The sequence below is a fragment of the Amblyomma mixtum genome, chromosome 5, assembly GCF_055824585.1.
Source record: "Amblyomma mixtum isolate Tamu chromosome 5, ASM5582458v1, whole genome shotgun sequence".
Taxonomy (NCBI): domain Eukaryota; kingdom Metazoa; phylum Arthropoda; class Arachnida; order Ixodida; family Ixodidae; genus Amblyomma; species Amblyomma mixtum.
The window spans coordinates 65,672,071-65,698,182 of record NC_143016.1 but is presented as its reverse complement, the minus strand read 5'-3'; the positions used below and the strand labels follow the sequence as shown (position 1 = coordinate 65,698,182).

The following is a 26,112-nucleotide window of genomic DNA, read 5'->3' as shown; positions in this document are numbered from 1 at the left end:
TTCTTTTCTCTTTATTGCCCAGCGACGTTGTACAAGTTGTTACTTTTGTCCGCCTGACTAACAAAAGAATGGTTTGCAGCTTTTTTTATTTTCGAAATTATTCTCTAGTCCTTGTGGTTCGCTTTGAATTTCTATTTTCATTTTCCTATCAGTCTCCTCAAGCGCATGCGAGCCTGACCTCGCAACAGGCGCGAACCGGGATCCCAACGTCTTGTCACTGTAAATAAACCCTCAGCGCCATCGCTCAGTGTCAACTAAAAGGAAGGGGGGGGGGGGGGGGGGGGGGCAGAAAGACCAGATGAATGACTGCCCTTAGGTTTCTATCACCTGACACCTCTATAACTGGTTGTCCGCGCTAAAGGCTGAAGAAAAAAAAAAGCAGCAAACAATTTTGTTTCGTTTTTCATTGCTCATTTCACGATGCATTCTTTAAGCCTGCTGTAGCATACGACTCCAACCGATCGGTTCGTCGTACCTTCTGTTAAAGCCCCTTGATGTTTTTACCTTCCCTTTCACAACCACGCCCTCTGGGGTCACCTGACTGCTTCTATCCCTACATGCCTCCCCCAGCCATCCTCTGCTCTTTCCTACCCTTCTCCAAACTTTCCTCGCTTTAATTCTTTTTATTTTACCCCTCATCAAAAAGTATTTTGATCTGATCACAAAACCATTCTTCGCCTGTCTCCTTTCTGAGCTTATTAAGTTCCGCGAAGTTGCTTGCTTGCTTTTCTAGCTTTTGTTTACTCGGCGGCAATTGGAAACTGGCGGCGGAAGGAGCGCCGTTAAATGCGCGCTTATAGAAGCCACCCTTCATCATCCCATAAACCAGACTGCGCGCAATACGCGGTCGCTCCACAGAGGCGGCGCATCCTGGGAAGCCATCAATTATCCGTGGCGCGTCTGATGACTGGCTGAAAATTACGAGGCGGTTCGTAAACTGCCACGCTGTTTCAAGGATGAAACGTTCCCGTAATCGGAGATGGCAAAGTTGTTTCTACGTTGTTTTTTTTTTCTTCTATGTTGTTCAAGCGTGGAGTTTTTGTACCTTCGTTGTTTGCCTTTTTATTTGTCTGTCTGTTTCGTTCTCGTGTGCGCAAAAAAGAGGGAGGAGGGGAGGGAGTTAAATTTTTATGTGTGTCTCAAACTGCCTGACAGAAACAGAATAAGGGTTTTGTTGAACGAGATACGATCGGTCAATTTAACCCTGAATTGCCTTATAACTTCCGTGTGTGATTACTTCGCTTTCTTTCTTTTACTTTTTTCGTGATATATTAGTGCGTGCATTTTTTATGGTTGCCATTCATAAGCGGAAGTGAAAAAAAAAAAGGGCAATGACGTTCCAGACAAGACGGGTAAAAAGAATACAAGCCGGAAGTATGTTTCATCCTGGCGTCGTAGAATACAGGCTTGTGATCACTGGAATAATCGTTTTTATTTCGTCTTTTTTTTCTCCAACTTGTTTTTTTATGGAAGGGAGTGGGGGAGCAGGCTTCACTTAAGCCTTCTTTTTACGGCCGACAAATATTAAGTGAAGGTTTTCAAACAATTTCTGCAGCTGCGTAAGGCAGCAAGAAAGACAAGTTGTTATGCTAACTAATTTCATGCTTTCTTCACTCAGTTAAACTCGTTGCTTACTTTGGACCTGTTATATGGTCCGTCTCATCTCAAGTTTAATTTCATTCCTCAATCTCACTTGGACACTTCATCTTCTACTTTATTTTCATTCTCTCTTTTTTTTTTGTTTTTTTTCCTCGTCTTCGTTTTCTTCTGAGTGTTTTGTCATGAGGTTTGCGGCAGGATAATGAGGGTGAGAAGCACGGCAGTTAATTCTTGAGTGGTTTTGAGCGAAACTTGTTAGGTCATGGTTTCTTTGTTCTTTCACTCCTCTGGCGGTTAATACACAAAGGCGAGTGGTTAGATTCCTTCTCTTGTTGCGGGAAGTAACTAACCATTAAGTAGCTTGCATTTGTTTTAAGAGCAGAACTTAAGCTTCTTTAGTGCCCCAAATTAATGGCAGTCTTTTCATAGCCAAGAAAAACATTCTCGTTGCCTTTAGAACCATGTGCTCTTTCTATTTTGGCCTCTCTTCCATCCTTTCAGGGCATGCAAGAAGTTTCTCTTACTAACCCTGTGAAACTTTATTTGGGCTACGCGTGTAAGTCCATAGCTTCTCAGAGCTTTTTTGTGAGCTTGTGCCATATTAAGTCACTAATTTTAATGACGGCGTGTTGAATGCGGACCGACGTAAAAGGCTCGAGCTCTTTCAGATTTTGAGATTTGCCAGTCGCTGTGCATGACATTTGAAAAGGAAAAACTGCGCTTGGAAAATTTGCGCCGAAAGCTCATGTAGGACTGGGCAGGATACGAATCGTTGCGCAAGGTGCAATCTTTTTAGTACTCTGGACTACTGGAGCTTCATTTTTGGTTGTTAAACGTGCTGTTAAGTTTCCTTTTCATTTTGTTATCTTGGAATCCACACCGTTACCTTTAAGTACCAGCAGTTATCTTCATGTTTTCATCATAATCTCTGTCCATGCCCCCTTCTTGATTTTAACTAGGATGCAATTAACTAACGTAGCGTCATAAGGCCCAAACTACTTGTCCATGCCTGTCTAGTTTTGGTAACAGCAGAACAAGGCGGAGTGAATAAAGCGTGCGGCGGATGTATGACCAGAGAGTGGCACGGGCGAATATGCATTTGTTGAAGTCTTGAAGTAAATTAGTCTTAAGTGAGTAGCAGTAGTGGAATGAATAGAGAGCAGATACCCTTCATCAAAACTATTATGTGAGCGATTCAGTTCCCGCCGGACCTCACCCTTCCTCAGAGTGAATAATACATGGGTAGAGTCGACGATGATGTAGGAAAAGAGGCAATGAAAAATACAGGTTACAATAGCTGCAACTTTCCCTCGTCTAAATGCGGAAGGCCCCGATTTTTCAGGTGGCTTTACACTCCCGTCTTTCTTTTGCTGTGTCTTGGAATCATGAAGTTTCTGCCTTGAGGCAGCGCGCACTGGAAAGTATGAAGTGATTCAAACCGCCAGCTTCATTCACGGGCTCGCAGCAGTCAAACTTGCCCTGTGCATACCTGAACACTGGTACCCAAGCAGCATTGTAGTGTTTTGACAATATAACTAAGAGCATGTGCACGATCGATCGAATTAGCCCGAGACGAACCTGGCAGGCTGTCATCAATACTGACTTACTCAAACACGACTTTGTACTATAGATGTTGCCATTGAAGGCAGGGCGGTTCTCTTCCTTTTTATCGTTCCCGGCAAAGTGTTCCGTGGTCTCCCAGCAGTCATCAGCGCGCGTACGTGTGTCAGGCTGCGCTATCGAGCGTGCTCTGGCGTGTATACTCGCCGGCCGCCTTACCCCGTGTGCGGTGCGCTGCAGGTCCCCCCAAGGCGCCGTACAACTGCACGCTGAGCAACCAGACGGAGGACGCCTTCCTGGCCGAGTGCCGCGAGGACCCCAGCGGCGGCGGCGGACTGCGCCAGATGTACAGCCTGGAGGTGCACGACATCTCCTGCCACCGGCTGCTGGCCAACCTGAGCGCCGACCGGCCGGCCTTCTGGGTGCAGGGCGTGCCCGCGGGCCTCAACTACGTGCTCGTGCTGTACGCCGTCAACGAGATGGGCCGCTCGCAGCCCGTGCTGCTGCGTGCCGAGGCGGCCGACAGATACTGGGACGGCACCACGCGGCACGGTATAGGCACCCTGCTTGCTTTGTTGTGCCTAGATCGTCTAGCTCATGTATAGCCCATGTCTATAGCTCGTGTAGAGCCCATGTCTAGCTCATGTCTAACTGGTGTCTGGCTCTTCTCTGGCCGTCTTTAGCCGTGTCTAGCTCTGGTTTAGCTCGAGGAGGAAAGCCCGGTGAAGGGGAAATGGGTGTTATACCCTCACACCCTCCTCCCCCTCACTGGGCCTTCCTCCTCCAAGTGATGACGCTATTTAAACCACGCTAGTGATGAACGCTTTGTCCGGACGGAGACAAGCCCTCTTGTCGAAACGCTGGCAAGCACCTTGAGGTTTTCCGTCCCTCGTTCACTTTGTGATTAAAATCCAGAGTGTTGTTTCTACTCGATGTATGGATTTAACTTTAGCTTTGAAACCTTAAATCTGTGCATTTTGTCGCGAAAGACGCTGTAGCTAAGAGTTCCGGATTAATATTCACCAAGTCGAGTTGTCTGGTGCAATAACAATTTAGGTACCCTAGAATTCCTGAATTTCACCTCCATTCAGAATTAGGCCGGGTGTTGAACCCCAGGCCCAGTGCTAGGGAAAGCATACTTCATGGTGGCAAAGCTACCGTGGCAGGATCATAAAGTCGGTCAAAGACTCCCAAAATGCACAATTGTCCAATATGTACACAAAAATACATATCTTTGCACAGACAGGTCGTTAAACATGCAAAGAGGAAAAAATGCATAGCATACCTTAACGTTTTCATTCACCGAGAAAAGAGTTTTTTTTTTTTTCAGTGAGACACTACCCGCAGTGCTTCGAAAGCGTTACAGCAGGGAGGTTACAGTAGTCGCAAAAAATACATCTCCATTAATACAGCACACTTGCGCTTCAGTAGGCTGATTCCACGCTCCAACCGATCTGGCACGAAAGGAGCTCGCGAAAGCGTCATTCCTGGCTTGATATTCGCGAATTTTAAGATTGTGGTCTATGCGCTTGGAAACATAGTGAGGCTCTTTGAGATAGGCGTCTCTATCAACACCAGTTTTAAGGCGAAAGCCTTTAATGGCTTATACTGTCGTCCGTTAGCAGAGGATGCCATACCTTTGGCAGCGTGTTAACTCGGGAACTAAGAATGACAGGAGAAAACGAATGGATGCTTTAGTTAGAGGAGGAAAAAATAAACCTAGAAGCCACGTTTTATGACTGTAGAGTAATTAGGGAATTAATTATAGTGAAAAATGTCAAAATTGCGTCGAAATAACGCAGAAGTCGGTATAGCCACGGGAACGGCGTGACGTCACATCCACCGGAAGTCGTCACGGCATAGTAAAAATTGTCACAGAATGGTTGAAAAAACGCCGGATTTGTATCAAATTATATGGAAAAATATGTAATTAAGCGTAATTAACACCTAAGATCCCCGAAAGATGTATAATTTGGGTATAGATATAGCCACGGTAACGGTGTGACGTCCCATCCACCGGAAGTCGTCACGGCATAGTGTCCTCGGCTTTCGCCTCTCAACACTTTAGTCGCCAAAGTGTCCTCGCAATTTTTTTATTGAATATTGCACAGACCATTTTTAAGCCTTAGTTTTATTCGATGGTAGGCAAGTAGTTCCCAACTGAGTTGATTTCACACGTCACTTACTCTGTCCTTCATTCAAAATCGTCGCAAGAAAAAGTCATGAATGCATAGATTTGAATTTTTTTAATGTGTTCAATGAGCGTCTTGTTCAAAGGGTTCCAAACCGCACAGGCAAATTCTAAAGTAGCTGCAACGCAGCTCAGGCAGAAAGTATTATTTAATTTGACATGCAGACATCTCAAATTCTGACGAATAACATTGTGCCCTACTAGCCCTGCGCACCAAGTGGTCAACGTGTGAGTTCCAGGAAAAATCGTATGACAGCGTTACGCCTAAACACTTGTATGCAGCTTGTTTACGTATTGTATCGTTATCAAGCCGGTTGCCAGGAATCAGTAGGTTTCTTTTTTTTTTCTATTTGGTAAAATAGACAGGAACGCAGTGTTTAATATTTAATTATTCTTGTAAGTGGAACACCAGAACTTAATTCGTGTTAAATCTGTTTTTAATCATGAAACATCAGTGCATGACAATTTTTCAATTCTCAATGCGGCCGTCGACAAATGACCGCAGAAAGGATGGAATATCTTCGGAGATATCATTTACATACACCAAAAACAAGAGCGATCTGAAAATAGAGCCTTGCGAAACGCTTGGCGTAACATTCACGCAGCCTGAACTTCTCATTTGATAAAACACACTGACACGCTGAAATAAGTAATTTTCTGTTCATTTTAGTACAGATGAGTAGATGTTTATTATTTGAAGCTTGTTAACGAGGGGTGAGCGTGACACTGCACCAAAAGCTTTGTGAAAGTCCAAAAAAGCACAGTCCATTTACCCACCACCCCCCTCCCTCGTCGACAGCAAGTCCTGGCAAAATTCGATCAACTGGGTGTTGCAATAAAACCCCTTACGAAACCATGCTGTTCCCTGAATAACAATTTGTTATCTGTTACGTCCCTGATTATCACTGCTTACAAAATATCACCAAGAATTTTACATCATATTGATGTTAACGGCATGGGTCTATAATTACTAGCAACTTTTTTGGGACCACCATTGTGAACAAGAATGGCATGAGCAATTGTACAGTTATCCGGTAAAATTTCTGTTGCTGAAAATTTGCAGTAAATCAAATAAATATAACGAGAAACTGGTACCAAGTATCTTTTAACCCCTTCAATTGAGTAAGCGCAATGCCAACGCCCCTCAGAGGGACTGGGGCGACAAACTCCGTGAAACGTGATACGCACGCACGCACGCACACACGCACACACGCACACGCGCACACACACACACACAGAAGCGGCACAACGGGGAACAGGCAGATATTGTTCCGCCAATCTCCATTGCTCGCAGCTGATCTTGCGCATGCATTGTCGCGGGCAGGCAGGTCGGCCCGAATACAACTCCCTGTCGACGGTGCTGAAACACGCGTGTCTCATTACTTACACACGTCAACACGCCAGACACAAAACTAAGTTCATCCTCTGCATCGTAATGTCTTTCGTTGACCATTAGAGGGCGTTGGCATGTTGCAAATGCAAACTCAGATATATTGCAGAATGTTGCGGAAACCCAGAATGTTGCAAACCCTGATAATTAAATTTCAGACCAGCGTTCTCCGACGGAGGGTAATGCGGTCTGCAGTTTGTCAGCATACTACGCAACATGCGAGGCACTTTGTCTTATGAGTACATCTATAGGTCGTTCAAAGGCGCACTAATAACGGAACGCCAAACGCAGAAGCGCTGACTTATGTGCCGGTGCATTGACCGCAGCGTACACACATCATCAGAGTAACAAATAAGGAAAGGCTAATAAAAAATGTACGCTGTGACAGCTGTATTCTGCATCGATCGCACCGTGCAAATAATCAACGCTGCGACTCAATATCCGCGCTATTCACTCCTGCGCCAAGCTGACGACAGATCATATCAGCTCGGCCGTACCAGTAATACGTTCACCTCTGATCAACTACTGTTGCGGACACTTGATTGAGAAGACAATGCAGTAGCTTGCGTATAATTGACTTTATCTGATGGGAAATTCTAAACAACCAAAACAATGCTTCAGGGCCCTGTTATGGTCTGTATACGCCAGTAGAGACCCACTGCGCCGTTATTTACCACATGCGAGCAGTTTTTGTATCGACACACCAATACTTTTACGATATGTGAATACTTTTTCCACAATTATTCTTCCAGTATTGCTGTGATCAAGGCTGTCGACACAGTTTTTTTTTTAGTTCTTCTCTGGATTGTATCGCGCTAAAAGCCCTTCCTCAAGTGCACTTCAGTACGAAATACTCAGGCGTGCAGAGAAACAATCTCTTTCTTAATATACAACGCGCACCACAGCCCCTTCTAGTTCTGCGTGAGCGATCGGTTTATTTTCAAAATATTGGAATCGTTCGCAGAATTTGTCCATGATGCTTAGCCAAAGACTGTTGCAGGGGGCTTGAGCGGCATGCTACTACGCGGGTTCAATGCATAAACTTGTTAAGTGTGTTCCTGTGCTTGACTTGCGCGGAGCACGTTGAAGGACTGATCAATTTGGTGATTGTTGTCTTAGCGTAACCGGATAGCACAAATTCTACCTACAGATTTGGTGAATTTAGTAGCTGTGTTCGTAGCGTAATTCATGTTTTATTATTGCTAAGCGAAGGGCGCAGTCGGCGCCTTATGCATGCGCCAATATTTCATGTTACGCAATGATCAAAAAGGCAGGTTGGGAGGGGGATAACAGAGACTTTGAGAGCTGTGCAGCCCCCTTCTTCGCCACCAGTCGTCAGTTATCGACAAGGGAGGAAAAAAAAAAAAACACGCCTCGCTGGTCGAGCTCGAAATCGAGCCCTCGCCTTTCCTTTTCTAAATACGTTCTCTGCTACTTGAACCGTGAGGGAGAGCCAGCGCTTGGATGAGAAAAACAGATGATAGTGGTCAGAGCGCACTGGACATTTCGAAGGACAATGGTAATAATCCGACTTTGCAGCCCTGAAAAGCGGAAAGGATGTAAACGATAAGTAATCAGTAGAGCTAATGGCAGTCAGCAAATGTATATGCGTGTTATTCAGGCTTAGCCTGTAGAGATAGCCTGCAAATAATTGTTTCTTCCTGCATCGTGGTCGCAGGGGGGGAATGGAGCGGCTGCGAGCAGAGCAACTCGCTCGTTGTCATCCTGATCGCCGTCACCTTCGCCGCCGTGTTCCTCCTCTTCCTGCTCGTCATCATAGCACGCTGCCGGACTAAGAAGCAGCGCTTGAAAGCCAACACCGGTGAGCGAGCTATACGTTGCGTCACTGTCCCTCCTGCCCCCGCCCCCATAAGCACCGTTACTTCGGCCGCACAAAGCTAGCGAAACTGGGAACAAGAAGCCGTCTTTAAATGAACACCAAATGCGGTGCTATGAAGCTAGAAAAGCTCTGACACAATTTATAGAGCTTTCTAGCACGCGTAGGAAAGTTAGGACAGAGGGGTTTGGCTTAGTTTATGGGGGTTTAACATCCCATATCGACTCAGGCTATGAGGGACGCCGTAGTGAAGGGCTCAGGAAATTTAACAACCTGGGGTTATTTAACGCGCACTGACGTCGCATAGTACACGGGCCTCTAAAATTTCGAACCCGCGTCTTTCGAATCAGCAGCCGAGAACAATAACCATTGAGCCACCGTGGCAGCAGGAGAGAGCGGTGAGTTCGCCCGAAAACTAGGAAAGTTTCGTGCTGGGATTTAAGAGAGGAACCAGGTTAGGAGGGTTTGGATGTGTAGCCAGTGCCTGAGTGTATTAGCGAATGTACCACGCAGTATTTTCAACTTTTCAACAAGGATGCGGGGTAGTCTTGTATGTAATATATGTACTGCATTATATAATCGGTGAGCAGGAAGTTAGAATGAGTGCCCCCTCAATGAATGTTGTCTTGGCGTTAAAGGCAACGTCAGAGTTGTATAAGTGTCAGAGGTCAGCCAAAAAGCCTGCACCCCGGAAGAATTGAACAAACGCTTTCCAGTAAATATCTATTAAGACATTTCAGGCACACATCTACATACATGCCGATGTTACCCACTACTATTTTCACGTTAGAAACGGATTAAAAAGTTGACGGTATTGAAAAGTTCATTACAAGCTGACGTTGAGGTTATTGCTATCACCGTCGTGAACAGCCTTGCGTTATGCATGGTTGCCGATTTCTCCGCTATAGCGACACTTCAGATAAAGGCTAAATACATAGCTTCACTTTTCGCGGCGCCGGTTTGAGTCCTAGCGGTGGTCGTCGACAACTTGTTTAAGAAGCGAGGTACTTTTCTAGCTCCGACCGTGTGTAGGGAAGGAATCTCAGAAGAAACCGGAAAGGATATTTACCAACCGCATCCCACTCGTTCCTTCGTCACATCCGATTGGACTTGCATATCTCCTGCCGCTTCAGCTGTCTGTTAAACCGTCTGCGTCGTGGCAAAATAACTTGGCAAGGCTGCTGCCATTGTCTGGCACTGGCCTCGGTTTAAGACCCGGAAGGCTTGTGCCAGAATGTATTTTCCTGTGCCTGTGTCAGCGTTAACAGTGTCTGCTTTAACTATGTGGTTACTAATTTATAACTACGATTTGAAAGAGCTGTACATCTCCCCTTTGTAGGCATGTGCTTGGGATCAAGATAATGTGTACTGCTAGTGTTCCCGTTTCGGACAGCAGAATAACAAAAGAATAGTCGAATAAAGCTTGGAAATTAGGAACAATGCAGCGCAGCTCGGCGAGCATGATTACAGAAAAACCACCGCGTTTGCGTTAGAGCGCTTGGTTTTCATCCCAGCACCGCCGGGGACCCTACGAATCTAATAACGGATACAAGCACCTCCCCATGAGGCGCTACGAATTCTCAAGGGTTACAATGTTCAGAAAAGTTGTTAGAAACTATGAAGAGCAAGGAAAGTCTCGCGAGTCGTCTCTGGAAGATTGCAGTTCCTTCCATGCTAAACAGGAACTGCACACGCAAAAATTCCTTTTCATGGCGTGCCCCGGACGCATATAAATTACAGTCCAGCGGTTAGGTTGTAATTTTGCTTGGACGTTCCCCAAAGCACTCGTCGCTTCTCATTTTGGTTTCTTCCGAATGTTTTGCGTTTTTCTGTTGTCTGGTACATATCGGCTTAATTAATATATGGTTATTCCGAGAAGTACTCCCTAAATATTTTGTTTGTTTCTTTAACGTATAAGCTATAACACACATTCGTAATTGATATTCTTCTTTCAAAGACCCTCCACCTTCTCGGTCGTTCTTTTCGTTATTTTCTTGTCTTCTTACTGCTGTCATCCGAATCTTGCGAAAGTCCATCATCTTCCTTGTTTATCAATGCTTTCATTTTTACGCGTGATAAGGCTATAGCACACTGATATGGACTCTTTTTTTTTTTTTGCTAGCTCCTATTAACTTTTATTCCTTTACTTTGTCTTCCAGGTGACAAAATAGTGCAAAACGGGAAAACGTAAGTACTTCAACCTTCCTTTTCAATGTTTCTTGAACGGCCTTGCTGTTACACCGAAAGAAACAAAAGCAGAACGAAGTTAAGCTGAAAAAGTGAGCTTAACCAGAACTATATCTAGTTTCTTACCCGTGTAACCAAACAACAGAAAAAACAGGGGAAAGAGATATAGACTATTGCTGAAGAAAGGAAAACAAACTGGCAGTTAATTTGTGAATGCATTCGAGAAAGGGCGCTTAGCTCTCTTAAGTAGCTGCGCCGGCCAGCTGTCATGGGCAGGCAGAACTTCCCCAGCTTCTGGGTTTAAAACAACGCGTGAACATTATAATCCGCATCCAGATCAAGATAATAGAAAAAAGACAGACACATGCGTGTCTTCGTCTGGCTCTCTCCATTCCCGTCTGTTAGCGCGGTTCCGTCGTATCCGTCATGATGAACCAATTAGACCGTACCGGCCGGCCCTCTTCTTGAATTATGAGGGTCACTCTTTAGCTCAATACGGCAGCGTCATTGATAATGCGTGGCACATTAATTTCTGCCTTCAAAAGGGCTTACAAATTACCACTATGTCGTAGCGTATGGAAAAGTGCATTGGTTTCGACCGCCTCTTAAAACGCCTTTGTGTAGCGACACTGGTCATGGTGTACTTGTTTTTCGTGCCCAGTCGGTTTATCAAAAGAGAGAGAGAGAGAGACTCTTTAATGAAGAGCAGAGAATTTAGCCGGCGCTTAAAGATCGCTGGCATGCTACTTATGCTTGGGTTCTATAGTTCTATGGTTCTATAGTCGATGTTGGACTGTAAATTTCAGTTCTTAGCACATGGCAGAAAGGCGCATAATATGTTCTGTACTGCTACCAACTGGCACCTGGCAACTGGTAGCTACGGGTCTTTCGATTCACTACGCAGCATCTGCGCGAATACACAGACCAAGTCATCGTTCACATATTGAGTTCATGCATTTTGTATACATGTTCGCTTTCACTCTGACTTCCATTTTATGATATAAGGTGTTACTCAATGTATAAAAGTAAGTGAACTAATGACCTTCCTTGAGAAGACAAATCCGTAAACTCGGGCCGACAGCATATCATGCAGCGTTGAAAGTATATTGAACGATTCTGTGTCACCGGACGCACGACCTATTCGAAACTCGAATGCATAATAACGCGTACGCTCTTCCGTTCGGTGGCTCGCAGGTCCCCTCGTCCCTGCGACGGTTCGGTGAACATGACCACCTTCAACTGCGTCGAAGGCGACGAGCTCCGTCCCACGGTGCTGGAGACGTCGCCGACCAAGCCGCCGTTCCACGCCGACTACATCACCAACGTGAACCACACCCCTTACTTCTGTCGCCAAAAGATTGTGGACTTCTGATATCCGGACGTGCTCCCCACAAGCAGTAGTGGCAAGGCGACTCCCAGCATGACCACGTTCGGCTGCGGCGCCACACCGCAAGGCGGCGCTGGCAGCGGTGGCGCCTCGTGAAGCGTCCCCTTCTCTGCGACGGGACATCCAAGGGCTTTTGGGGAGACAGAAAGAGGGCGCTGGCAAAACGGAACCTAGTCATGCGTGAGGAAAGGTACCACGTCACTCCCGAAGGTGACGCAGTCCAAGAAGCGACGCCCGGATCCACGCCCACGATGCAGCAAGTACCGGTACGGTACAGCGCGGTATAAAGGCGTATCGGAGTGCTTTGACAGTTCAAAGCCGTTGTCGTTACCATTGGGGTGACCGGAGCTCCTTCGACGAAGACCGTTCATGTGGACCGATAATACCGTGTAACGCTTAGTGGGTTTCTACCCTTTATGCGTGACCGTGTCAAGGGACAAACAGAAGACGCTGGTAATTCCCACGGTGCATCGACTGCCATGGTCGAGACTTGTCGAACCAGAGTGACGGTGCGCGAAAATGTGCGGGATGCTTCTGCGGTAGTTATGATCTGCGAAAGTCTGTGTTCCAGCTCTTCTCGGGGAAGACTACGAGGTGAAACTGTGCGCTGGTGCGCGATAGACTGCCATGATGCCAAAAAAATATATACTCAAGGACGAGAAAAGAAGAAGAGGTGCTGCGGGAGCGTACAGCTCCCGCGTTATTGCCGACGCAAGGCAGACACGCGAGTGGAAGAACAAAGAATATATCCACCTTACGATATACGTCCTATAAAGACACTCACATACTGGAGCTTTGTTGAGAGGGACGTCGGTCGGAACTCGTTGTATAGGCATTTAAAACTCTTCTTTTGGTGACTGATGCGAGCACAACCTCCAATTCTATACTTTCCCCATTTTCGTGTTTCCCGAATACTCGCACATCGCGACGCTCTCTGACTCAGTGCTACGAGTTTTGCGCAAACGCTTCCTTTCATTCGGTGCTCTAGGCGACGAAGCGGCTGAGTTGTCAAACATTGCTGACGGCTCACTCACGCCATCATTGTGATTGCCGCGAAGGGACGCTAGCTTGAGGGCATACTAGCAAGCGGTCTTGCCGCGTTTCTTTTTTTTTAATCTGGGGGCATTGAAAACCTCATCGGGAAAAAAAATGTGTCGGTCATAAAGTTCTCCTTTGGCTAAAAGAAAGCGACGTCAGCAGAGCGGATGATTCTCGTTGGCTTGAGGGAAGTGTCGTCACTAAATCAAAAATGACGTCCCAAGGCCACGAGGGACGTCACTTCCGGTAAAGGCATCAACACCTTCTAATGATATCGCATTGGCAACACACAAGGTAATTAGGTGCTCCTGTGAATTTTTTTTCGTTGCAGACTACGAGCGAATGAGTCCAACAAACAAACCAACAAACAAAAAATGTCCGCCGCTTGTATGGTTATCGTTAGCGGTTACGTTGGCTGGAGGGAAGCGTCATCACTGAACCGGAAGTGATGTCACAAGGCCGCGAAAGACGTCATTTTCGGTAAAGGCCTCAACAGTTTCTAATGCTATCTCATCGTCAAGACATAAGATAATTAGGTGTCCCTGTGAATTTTTTTTTGCGGACTGCGAGCGATAGAGTCCTAACAAACAAACCAAAAATGTCCTTCGCTTGTATGGTTATCGTTAGCGGGTAACAAGGGCGCGGAGAGTACAAGGATTGACATTCGTGATTGTTAGAGAACCTATAGCCCTCGAAAAGTCACCTCATCATCGACAGGTTGTGTGTGCCGCGCGGTATACGTCCCTACCGCACGCGTTAGAACTACGTAGGTAGGAAACCGTGAAAGCAGGGACAGCGAGTGCGGAAGATAGATAAAAAGGAGCTTGCGTGCGTAGTCGCTTGTGCAAAAGAAGGAAAAGATTGAATATTTTAAATCGGCGGTCGTCCTGACCGTGCATAGCAGTTTTAATGTCCTAAGGTGCAGTTCTCTTCAGACAGTACATACCTGCTACGTTAGACGCGGAACTGTAGACAGGGCGATTGTTCTAGCGTTTTGGGAGGAATGCAAGCCGAAAGAGAGGACTTGAGCAGCAGTGAATGATGCAACAGTGCATTCAAAACGTGGCGATAATGGAGTGGAGGGGAGGCCATAAATAAATGAAAGGAACGGTGAGTGTCGCTCTCATGATGCACATCTGAATTCCGCCGTGAGGGAAAGTGTAAAGAGAGCAAAATAGCAGAGGTAAGATAGACAGAAAGAAGGATAGGGATGTACCACACTCAGTCTAGAGTGCGCGTGGGCAACGCGGGTGGCGCGCAGGTTTTCCGTCCTCGCAAAACGTCGTGAAAACGGCCTCTACACCGTTCGTCGCGAGCGCCACCTCGTGAACATCATTTTAACGAACGACATTTGCGTAGTCATGCCCCGTGCTCTCTAGACGGGCTACCAGGTGGAATGCGTGCGACCTGGCTCATTGAACAAGCTCATTCGCAGCGTATAGTGTCCGTGACTGACTCCCTTAGAGAGCGATTCATGGGAAGATCATCGTTTACAACGCTACAGGGAAAGAAAGCTGTGTGTTGAAAAGTTGACGCTTGTAGTATTTAACTCAATACAGCGGGTGAACTGCATTTCACGAGAACATAGCAACGGAGGCCGCGACGTTCGTCTCTGTTCGTTCTTGGGCGCTCAGGGCGGTACATCTGTTTCCAGGGAGGCGTGAAAGAGAAAGCCGCATAGAGCTTGTTGCGGTGAACGCTGTTATGTATGTACGTGAGGTTTTTGAGCGCACGCCACACTCCGTACACGTCTGTACATATTACAATCTATATTTTATACGACGCGCAACTCTCATCGCGGCTTCTTCATCGAAATTATCTCATTCCACTATAATTACAAGTCTCGTATTGACGGTCAATGTGGTAAACGCAAAAAAAAAGACAAATGCGTCTATACATATATACATATATATACAAATATATAAATATATTAAACTGTATACTATATGTGTGCGTGTGCATGTCTGTATGCTTCAAACTTCGAGCTTTCTATACGTGTCCTGTTATCGCCCTCCCTCTCTTCTATTTCTTTCTCTTTCCACCGTGCGCGAGACAGTGATTCCGCTTTGTGCGAGATTAACTCGTTGCTTGAGTCTGCTCCCGCTTAAGCCGCTTCATCTACGCGTCGCTATAGTTTACGTTTTAAGACATTTCGCCTTCTCTTTCGCGAGATATTGCTCAGTAAGTGGTGAACGTGTGAACCTCCTTGCTTTTTTTTTATTTGCTTTGACGTTCCACTCACCCAGTGTTCCGTTTCGCGCCTCACACACGGTGCGAATACTTCGCAAACTGCATCTACTGCGCTCGCTATGACAGTCTGCGGCGCTGCATTTTGTCGCGTTTCTCGGAACGAGGAAGAGCTTGGGCGTCGCGACCCTGGATTGTGCTTCAGAGAAAGGTGTGGACAAACGATGCATCGACACAATCAGGTTGAAGTGTTAATAAACATGCCAGTTGAAACACGCTCTAGTTTCGCATTCTCTGATCCTCTGTCCAGCCCCTCCTTATTGTGCGGAGTCTGGTGAAATAGCCAGCGGATACGCGAGGATGTTTGGAGGCCTCAGTGGCGCTGAGGGTCGCTGGCTTCAATAGCTTTGCGGTGAGTATTATATTTCGTCACTGCGAAAAACGGGCTTCTTCTCCACGCCAACTACTTCCTGCAGTTTTCGGGTGAGTACGGCTGTGGTCAAAATCACTGCATGTTCCCCTGTAATGTCACCTGGAAAACCTTAGACCGTTAAGAAGAATTTAGTCCATATGTAGGTACATATCAGTGATGACACTCGAACTTTAGGCCAAATTTTCGCGCCATCGATGCCATGCACACAAGTAATGACCTCAATCGTAGTAGCTCTGAACTTGATTGAAAACATTTGTGTTCACATTTTTATGTACACATATATATCTTCGAATTCGCGAATTGCCTTTTCTTCGCTACTCCCCGTATTGTTCTTCGCGGAGCTGCAAATATACTCGTGGCTGTTTTTCTATCCTACATCGCTACACTGAGGTTAACAATATCGCGCACCTCAACTTAACTCCAGAAGAAAGCAAATCATCTAGCCCGGTGAGCTGACAGCATCACGATCGAAGAACGTGCGCGCGTACCGGTCTTTTCAGCCGTTCGTCATTCCAGTTGGCGCAAATTCATCTCCTACACCGCTACCGAGCCAGCCAGCCGAGAGGCGTACCGACGTTATCGATTAGCGCCTTTGCGCACAGAGGGCACCCTCACTTCCCAACTGATTCCAAGCCGAAGAAGTAGTAGCCAGTTTATCAAACATGCTTAAGCAACGCAGCAGAATGCGTCACAGACGTTGCTACATAGTTACACGCAAGGAACCCCTTTTGCCCCCCGTTTGTGTGCCTGTGCAAAATGAGGTTTGGACGCGATGACTCGAGTCGGGGCGCGCAGAAGGCGCGCTCTCCAGCGTTGCCTGGGGCCGGTTCTTGAGGCAGTGCTGCCGCCTGGCAAAGTCATCGCTCATCTCGACAGCGGGGCGCCAACACACCCTCGACATCGCTCACGCGGCAACGAGGGGGAGGCCTTCTTGCAACCTCTCCCCCTTTCCCTCTTATTCGCCGCCCGCTCCGTCTCGAGTGGTTGACGTGGCGGGGACCTGCATACACTCGCGGCTGCTCCCCCCCCCCCCCCCCCCCCCCCCCCCCCCCCCCCCAACTCACCCCCGTCCTCGTCATGGCCGCATAAGCTGCCCTTGTCTTTCCCACATTACTTCTCCCCACTTTCTTTCATCCCGATTTCCAAGTCTGCATGCGTGCTCCCCAGAAAACTTCCTCGGCATTTTCGCTTTGCTTTCCTCTTCTTTATTTTTTTTTTCTGAGCCCGCCATTCAGGTGGGTTCAGCTGCCGGAGAGAAAAAGAGCCCTCGCACGCAGAGCGCCACATAATTTACGGTGCTCATAATTTACGCCAAGAAAGAAAGAGGGAGAGATAGAACGAACGAGAGAAAAGCAGAGCATGTAGCCCACGCCGACGCTACTGAAAGTGGTGGCGGCGACAGCTTCGCACGCTCGCACGATCGCTCGCTCTTGCTTCAAGTCTATACGTAACGCTTGTTATCTTTGCAGCCTCCCCTCCTTTTTCCCGCTTCTCGTTTTCTTTTCTCCCGCCGCCTTTTCCCTTCTTCCTACACGCCATAGTACCCTGAGTTCCCTGTTCACTAGGCGCACTTCTCTCAACCCCCCTCCCTCTCTCTCTTCGGCAGCCGCCCGCTGCAAGAAGCGTCTCGCGTTCTCCTCTGGGCGCCTTAATTATTCCTGCTCGAGCTGCCCTTTATCGAAGCACGTCGCGCGCTCCGTGCAAGACGCTCTTTTTCCGGCCGCTATTCCTTCGTCGCCGCGCGCTTAGGGGAGAAAAGCAGGGATCCGAGCGACACAACGCGCCTAAGTGCGCTCACTGCGCGGGGCTTTATTACACTCAACTGCGCCGCCGCCGTGTCCCGGGCTTCAACAGCTCTGCAGCTGCTGCGGCAGGGAAAAAAGGCTGTCCGCGAGGCAGCGTGCTTAAGTCGCGCTAAGCGTAAAGTGAGCCTGGGTGCCGCCGTGACCGTGCTCGGGATGGCATCCCCTCCACTCTCCGGGGTGGTCACGAGTAGGAGTAATGATTCGGAGTGAAGGAAAATAGAGAAAAGGGTGGCCGGTGCCACTGTAAGGGACCAGTCGCGCCTTTTGTGCTGATCTAAGCAAAGCAACAGGGAACAGCGTATGACACGTTTTACCCAAGGGAAACTTGCGAAGCGATTGCCCAGTCACAAAAAAAAAAAACGACTGAACCGTGACAGAAATACGACAAAATGTTTTGTCGTAACTACAGAATTTTCTGTTGTTTTGTCGTATTTTTCTCTACCACTGTAGCCTTTCTGTAGTTCTTTTCTGTAGCCTGCTGTTGTGTAGTATACCACACAGAATTCTGTTGTTATTACAGAAATTTCTGTTGTTACTGCAAGCTTTAGGTCAGAAACATTACAGAAATTCGGTTGTGACGACAGAAATTTTTTTGTCGTATTTTTCCACTGTGAAGTCTTGCACACGCACGTGAGTGAACAGAAGCCCTCCATCCTGCTACCTCACACTTGCACAGCTGCTAAACATTTAAGAGTGAGAGGGATATACAGAGAAATAAAGTGTGTGCGAGTGCTCGGGCACGTGTGTTTGTTAGAAAGCTGGAGAGCACTGAGCTTACTCGTAATAATCATCCAGTCTTTTAAAAGAACAGCAAAGGGAAATAGTAAGTCTAGCTAGGCTGATAGAATATCGTCCCTAGATAAAATAAAATGTGACAGTTTTACCCAGAAAATAACTTTCTAGAGCCAGAAAACGGCTCAAGAGAGAAGTACATGCTATGACCACTCGCGGGTTGAGGTTACTGCGCTTTCTCATCCCGCCCTATTTCGAAAGCGATAGGCAAGTACTGTTGAAACAGCAGGAAAGCGGCACGGCAAGGGTTACCGAGAAGGTGAGAAGTACTTCTCTTGGCATTTTAACGACTGAGCCAGCGTGAGAAAGTTGTACGCAGCAAATTCTTTACGTAAAGCTTCTTTTGATGGTCGGTCAAGCTCTTTCGTTCACACCTGAGCTGTCGAACCGACTGCTGTGTGGAGGTGCAGGAAATGAATGATTTCTAAATATAAAATGCCGGTTTTCAGGACGCCATGAGTTTTGCTCTCGTTCTTCGAAAATTCAGACGAACATCGTCCGGTAACTGTGGCGAACCCAAGGGCAAACATGACGCCGAATCTGAAAGGGGAGCATGACGCCATAACTGAAGAGAATTTCGCGAAGTTTCGAGTCCGCAGCTAGGCGCACGTTGAAGGAACCGGTGAGCTGCGAGCGGAAGCGCGCCATGCGGGCGCGGAAGTGACTCAAATGTCACAGTATCTGCAGCTTTCACGCAGCCGTCATCGCATACCGACGGCGCGTGCGGAGGATGCGACGCGCGTGCTTCAACATTTTCTTTTATCTTTATCGACTATATTTTTCTATCTTCACGTTGCAGTGATAGAGGAATGGTTGGCGCCAATCGACAGGCCCGGGTCATTTCCTTTTCACTGTCGCTTCGGGACGTTAAACCCCAATAAACTAACTAATCCTTTTCATTATTTATGCAGTTGCTTACGACTCAGATGTAAAGGTCGTGTTTGTGTGCGTCCCGGCTTGAGGCTAAACAACGAACAGACGTGGCACGTCACTAGAAAAACCGAGTTCTCAGCGCCGCTTGTCGAACCAGCGAAGAAGCGCGCGCCACTCTGTGAGCCAACGTTGTGGGTGGTGGTGGTGGTGAAAACATTTATTAAGCGCTCGTGGTGTTCGTCTCTCGTCTCTTGTGTCCTCGTCTTTTGCTGCGCTACAGTGCATTGGAACTATGTACCAACAGGAGGTATGTTTGGATCAGCCCATAAGGGACCCATCCTTACAAACACTAGGTGGAGGTCCCTAGTATGGGACCCCAGTGGCGGTAGCCGCCGCCCGGGCGCGCCCGACTAAGGCTTCTTGGGCCTGTCCTCCCAGTCCTCCCGGGTTGGGTTGGGGATGAGGGGAATAGCGGGGTTGGAGGGGCAGGCCCACACCACGTGATAGGTGTCAGAAGACACAGCACTACAGTGTGGGCAGCTGCCGCTAAAGCAGAGCCAGCAGTGCAACACAAGCAGAAGAGGTCGCGGTTGCTCTCGCGGCCTCACATTCCGATTCAAAATACATAACCACCGACTCGCGAGGGGCCTGTCGGAACGTCGAACAAGGCTGCACTCCCTTCCTAGCCTATCGAATATACCAAAATTGCATGCGGGATACGGACCCCGCACATCGTTACCTTATATGGGCCCCTGCTCATCAGGGGTTGGCAGGAAAGGTTGTGGAGAGGAAGCCCTCATCAGCGATGTTCCATGCCCTAACAAAAAATACCCTCATTTACACCCAGAAATCTTTATTTCAGGCCCTTATCTGGGCAGCAGCTTGAAAACTCCGCCAGTTTGGAAAAAGGCGGACAATTACGATTCATAAAGTTTCCTGAAACTATCCGTGAAAATTTTCTTTCCGCCAAATTTTACTGCTCACATTCCCTGAAAAACTGACAGGCGATTACGTTAGTGCAGTCGGTGATGCGAAATTTGAGCGCAGCTCCTCACATGTCACCTGGCACCGCTAGCAGGTGGTGTGTTACGCTGCTATAGCCACTCTCCGGGATCTTCCCGCGGCTGCTTCTTCGGCAACCTGTTACGCCGACGACTAGGACGGCTGCGACGTGAAACGCAGGAACGGGAGAAGAAATCCCTGAACGGAACTCACTGGCCGTTCTAGAATGTGCTACGACTTTCCGGCGACATCTTCATGCTTGGGTATACTCTTGACGACAAGTTAGGCTACAGGTAATTTTTGGTGCGAAAGCACTACTTCACTACCAAAGCTGTAAAACCCGAGGTATGTGTGAAGCCTCAACGCTTGGCCTTGGACGGAGCAGCAGCGGCGGAGGCCTTGCGCGCAGGTGCTCCATCAACGCGAGAACTTTTTTGATGCTGGATAACTTGAATTTCTTTTTTTTTAAGGGGGGGGGGGGGGGAGGGGGAGCGGTTAGGCAGCGGCGCTCCCCGAACATGCTCGAGTGATTTGCCCGCTTGAGGCGAAATGCAGCGGCGACACAGAAGATTATCGCATTCCAGACTTCTAGGTGCACAGTTTCTGATATACGTGCGTATATGTCCAGTCACATAACTCTGCTTTCTCTCGTCGCTGGTAGTTTACGATTTCGTCGTATGTTGGAGAGGGCGAGGGTTCGGAGGTGGACGGCGACGGGGTTCAAAATGTATGACCTCAGGCTGTCCTGTCAGCCGCCTGATTCCCCTCTATGCCTTCGTGGGCTGGGATCCACACAATGCTGTTACTTGGCCGAAGGAAATACACAGCCCCCAACAAAAACTTCACTCGTCAGGAAGTCACTACAAGGCGAAACGTGCAAGCCCGCAGACTACCAAACCCAGCTCGACACAATAAGATTTGGCCCGCGCAATACCCAACAAAGGCATGCCCGGCCTGCGGAGAGGTTTGCCACATGTTCCGCATGGTCTGGAACTGCCCCTAGCAACGTAAGGAGTACAGTTTACAGGAATCAGCCATGAGCAGTGGGAGGCGAAGCTGTCTCCCACAGAGCTCCCCCTTCAGCGCCAGCTGATCGGTCAGGCCTGGGGGGCTGTATTCGCCAATGGTTTCCCGGACATGGGTGAACCACCCGCGTAATTACTCTATATTAATAAAGTTTATTCTCTTTGTCTGCCGTCGCCGTACACTTCTGTCACCGATAGCCATAGACATGTTCATCACCGCGCCGACCCACCTCCCCCATAATCGCGAAGCGTTCTTCGCTCGACATTGCACAGAAGCAGACGGCACGCAGAAAAGAAATGCGGCCGAATGTCAAGCGCCAGCAGCCACACAATGTGCGTCAGAAAAGACATTGAACATCATAAATGTTTATTTATTCATTTGCCATACAAAGACGTATTTCGAAAACAAGTCTGCGGAGCTAGAAGCTGTATACGGTCCCATGTAACGCACATCGCCGTTGTCGTCTGTTGCATGTCCCATCAAGAAAGACCAAACACATGCCGGCTTAGACAGGACCTTAGGAGATGTTTGTTTGTTTGTTTGTTTGTTTGTTTGTTTGTTTGTTTGTTTGTTTGTTTGTTTGTTTGTTTGTTTGTTTGTTTGTTTGTTTGTTTGTTCGTTTGTTTGTTTGTTTGCTTGCTTGCACTGCAATGTCGATGCGTCCGGCAGCATTTCCGCTCCTCAGAACTAGCACCCCTGAATAAAGGAGGGAAGAAGGGGGGGGGGGGGGGGACAGTTTTATTTGAACCGCATATTTCTTAGACTGCATTTATCGAACAACGAAAAGGGGTTCAGCGTGCTTTTCCTGAGTTAAATTTTTCCTGCTTAAAACGGGTGGAGGGTGGGGCTCCTACGCCTTTGATCACATGTTCTGTTCTGATTCACCTGACAGCTTTAGCAAACACACGTCATAAAAATGGCGTAAACAGAAGAAAGTAAACACGAAACAGAGTTTGGAACTTTATTTGCGCTTATCTCAGCAACTCGGCTAACTTTTCGCACCGAAGAAAAGAAAGGTTCGTAGTGGTACTTCCTCGAAATAATCTATCCGCTTAGCTTAGCGCCATGCATACTTTAATATTTGTTTTTAGTGTCCCTTTAGATGACTTTTTGCACAACTGTACTTGTTCATCGTGAGTTGTCATGCTTTACATGGCTGCAGATTCTTGTAAAACGCCCATGTAGACAGTTTCTGCGCCCCCTCATCCATGTCTCGTAGTGCGTGTTATTGCAAACCGATGCAGCCCTGCTGAAAAAAAGTTCTATGATGCAATAACCTCATAGATCATTCATCATAGAATATCATACAATCTGTATGACATATCATACAATATCTATGATATATCATACGAATTGTATGATATTCATACAGATTGTATGATATGTCATACAGATTGTATGATATTCTATGATGAATGATCTATGAGGTTATTGCATCATAGAACTTTTTTTCAGCAGGGAGTGCAGGGATGAAACAGTATAAAAGTGAGAGGCAGCAATTTGGTTGATTTCAGGAGCCAGACTGCTCCTTTGCTGCTTATTGTTTACGGTAGTGAAGTATCATATATGATAACCCGCACATCGCACCAAAAAATAAGCCATTGAAGAAGTAAAAGGCAGAGGGGTATGCTCGTTCAAGCGGCAAATGAAAGCAACAAAATAGTAAACAAAAACTCCGATGAATTGAGCTGCCGATTATTGGTTTTACTCCGGCGCAAAGACTGCCAGCGCAGTACAGAGACACGTAGTTATGTCGGCTGTGAGGGCAACATTTCGGAATGAGATAACAAGAGAATGTCATTGAAATGATAAAAAACAACAAAAATGAAGGCATGTTTCTTTCACGGGTTCGACTGACCATCGGCGTAGGCAACCCGTACAGAGGAATGCGTCTCTTTATCCTACCGCAGATCCCCGAAAACCAAGCGCACCAAACTCGGCAGCTCTTCCCGCCGACCAGGCGGCCCGTTCCTTCTGCGAGGAATTAAGACCAGGCCCTCCTCTCCACGTCCGTCAGCAGCGCCGTTAGCGACCGCAGCGACTATCCGGGCAACGTTGGCCAACGCCGGCCCAACTCAAGGCTAGCGGCAACGCGTGCGCGAGTACTTACTTCTCGGAGGCTAGCGCCCGAGCGCTAATTACACGGAGAGGTGAAAGAGAGAGGCGCCGGCTACTGTTCGCGCGCTTGCATCACCCTCGGGTGCGAATGGAGGCCTCCTCCCCCGCTTTCTCCCCACCACACCCGTCAGCGCCTTTCTTTTATCTCGCCGTGATCCCTACTTCGTTCGCCGAGTTCCAGAGCACGGCAGTCGAGAGCTCGCTGACCTCTTTCTCTCCTACCCTCTCCGTCTCTCTGCGCGCTGTGCGGATTCCTGCTTGCATATTTATTTCCAGCGCCGCCGCTGGGTAATGGGTAATCGACCTGCCTGACCTCCGCCGCGCGCGTGGCTACGCCGGGCAGAAAAGGAAGGTGAAAATGGACGAACTCCCGAGTGCAGAGGGCTGGGGAGAGGGGAGAGCACGCGATGTGCAGAAAGATATTCGTAATGCGTGCCCTTTTGTGTTATGTGGGGGAAGAATGGCGTGTGCTGACGGTGGAAAGCTTCTGAGCAGTGTTGAGCACAAGTTCTTCCAGGCTGTAGCAAATATGGTAGAGAAATAAAGAAAGATAGATGAAATGGAGAAAAGAGTAATGGCAATTCTGGTAGCACGCATCGCAGTGGGCAGGCCTCGTACTCTCAGCTTAATTTGTCGGGAGATGAAGCACGGGTTTGAAAGCTCGCCACACGTACAAAACTGAACAACTTTCGCTGTCACCTGATGGCCATACTTCTATTCTTTGAATTTGCCACAATTAAAGGCTTCTTTCTATATGTACTTTTGGTTTCTATACGGCCTGCGTGCCTACATTTCGTCAAGATAAATTAATCCAAATTGTATCCTTACCATTTGATCAAGGTTGCCGGAGGCAGCCTTAAGGCATGAAACAAGAAATTGCACGCGTGTTTCTTAATTCAGGTTTTGTTAGGAATGTCATGCAGGATGTCAGTGGTCAGATGGACGCGCAAAAACGGTCAGAATGTTTTAGAACATTGCTCAAGTGCACTATGTAGTATTAGATTCTTTGAACGTAAGGCTTCGCTCCATGCTTAAAGCCGACTCCTCTCTTTCTCTCCGTCCCTCTTCTACTACAGATTCCCAGGTACCTCGAATGTTCAGGTTGTCATAAGTAGAATAAAGGTATCACCCAAGCGACTCCGCTAAAGTGCTTATAAACAAGATTATTCAAATTTTGGTTTCAAAGGAAAACGACGTGAATGCGAAGTAAGGCGCAAGAAATCGGGTCAAGCAAGGAAGCAAAAAGTTGCTCTGTGATTTCCTCACATCCGCACCCGTCGCATGTCATAATGCCCACCAGTTTAATGAAATGTGAATGGATACTCGGAAAAAGGGTGACCGCAGCAGCAGGTTACAACAGGCAAAGTCAAATTAATGAGAGAGCTTCAAAGAAAGGTCCGAGGTTCAAAGGCACGAAGTCGACAAACGTGGAGTATTTCTCGAAGCTTAGGTCGCCGACTCAAAGACACCCCTCTCTTAAGCCAGACCATTTTCTCAGATGAAGGTTGCGGGAACATGACTTCAGTTCAATGCTGTAGTAAGAATCTAAACTTCCGCTGTAATATCTCAAATCAACAGGATGGACCATTCACGAATATCACGTACATCTTTACGTGTGTTCCTATTACCTGCGTTCTGTTATCTCTCTTTCATTTGTTAATTTTTTTCTTTACACGCCTTCACACATGCAGCAGGGCAAGCTACCGGACTTAAATCTTGACGTCCTCCTTGCCTTCCTCCTTCCGTTCTCTGCTTGTGTCTGAATTATTGTAAGTTACCCTCACATTTTTGCAAGCTGCATTTGGCGCTTTGTTATTACTCTCGAGATTACAAGAAGATTCGTATCGGTTATTTGTATCGGTCATTCGTTATTTGTATGAGCGCTACGATTCCTGATATATAAGAACTTTTTCGTGCCATTTTTGAATGCGTTAGCATTAGAACCCAATCGAAAAGATGTCCGGCGTAGTGTTGTGTACAGGGAGGGGCCACCTAGCACGGTTGGCAAGTGGCAAAGTGGAGAGAAGGAAATCCCCCTCTTCGCTTGTAAGGGAGTAGAGGGAGTGGCCGGAAGGTGACTGCACCAGAAAGAACAAAATAAAAATTAGATTAAAAAATAACTTCGTAAAATTGATAATGACTAATAATAACTCAGAATGACTCAGCAAAAGTGAAAATAACTAAGAATGACTCAGCTAAGAGCAAAGCAAAGTTGCTCAAACAGTTTTCTCGGCAAAGTTGAGCGCAAAGAATCTGTAATGAGCAAAGAAATACATGGCAAACTGTATAACAAAATACAGGGAGAAAATTAGTATAAAAGAAGCCTTTCAAAATCAAAGAGGCCTAATGCTAACATATTGTCATCGCATATTTACAATTAATCGTAACGTAATTTTCTTTTCTGTAGTGTCTTCCCGTGAAAAGTTCGTGTACGTATCGCTGTACTGTGTGCCTTTGAATATCTAGTTCACTTTGCGAGGGCGAAGAAAGCTAGTAAAGCTGGCCATCCAGCTTTTTTGCCACATTTTCCTCATAGACTATATCATAAATAAATGTATTATGGGCATGTATTATAATCCGCTTTCTCACTCTTCCTTCCCATTTCTCTCCTAACACAATAACAGCCAGGATGGACTTGCTGAGCCAGCTCGTTTATCTAGTGGCGTTTGCAGTGTGCTGTTGTATGG

At 47.2% G+C, this 26,112-nt stretch overlaps 1 protein-coding gene across 1 annotated transcript in view; it reads left to right on the top strand.

Annotated features, from left to right (window-relative positions):
- The window catches only part of LOC149342485 (roundabout homolog 3-like), a 307,670-nt gene extending 292,017 nt beyond the window's left edge, over nucleotides 1-15,653 (top strand). Inside the window, exons 9-12 of the mRNA XM_089544885.1 lie at nucleotides 3,400-3,711; nucleotides 8,419-8,562; nucleotides 10,737-10,764; nucleotides 11,959-15,653. Of these exons, the coding sequence (XP_089401011.1) occupies nucleotides 3,400-3,711; nucleotides 8,419-8,562; nucleotides 10,737-10,764; nucleotides 11,959-12,136 (662 nt within the window). The 3' untranslated portion in view covers nucleotides 12,137-15,653. The remainder of the gene's footprint in view (nucleotides 1-3,399; nucleotides 3,712-8,418; nucleotides 8,563-10,736; nucleotides 10,765-11,958) is intronic.
- Nucleotides 15,654-26,112: the final 10,459 nt, after the last annotated feature.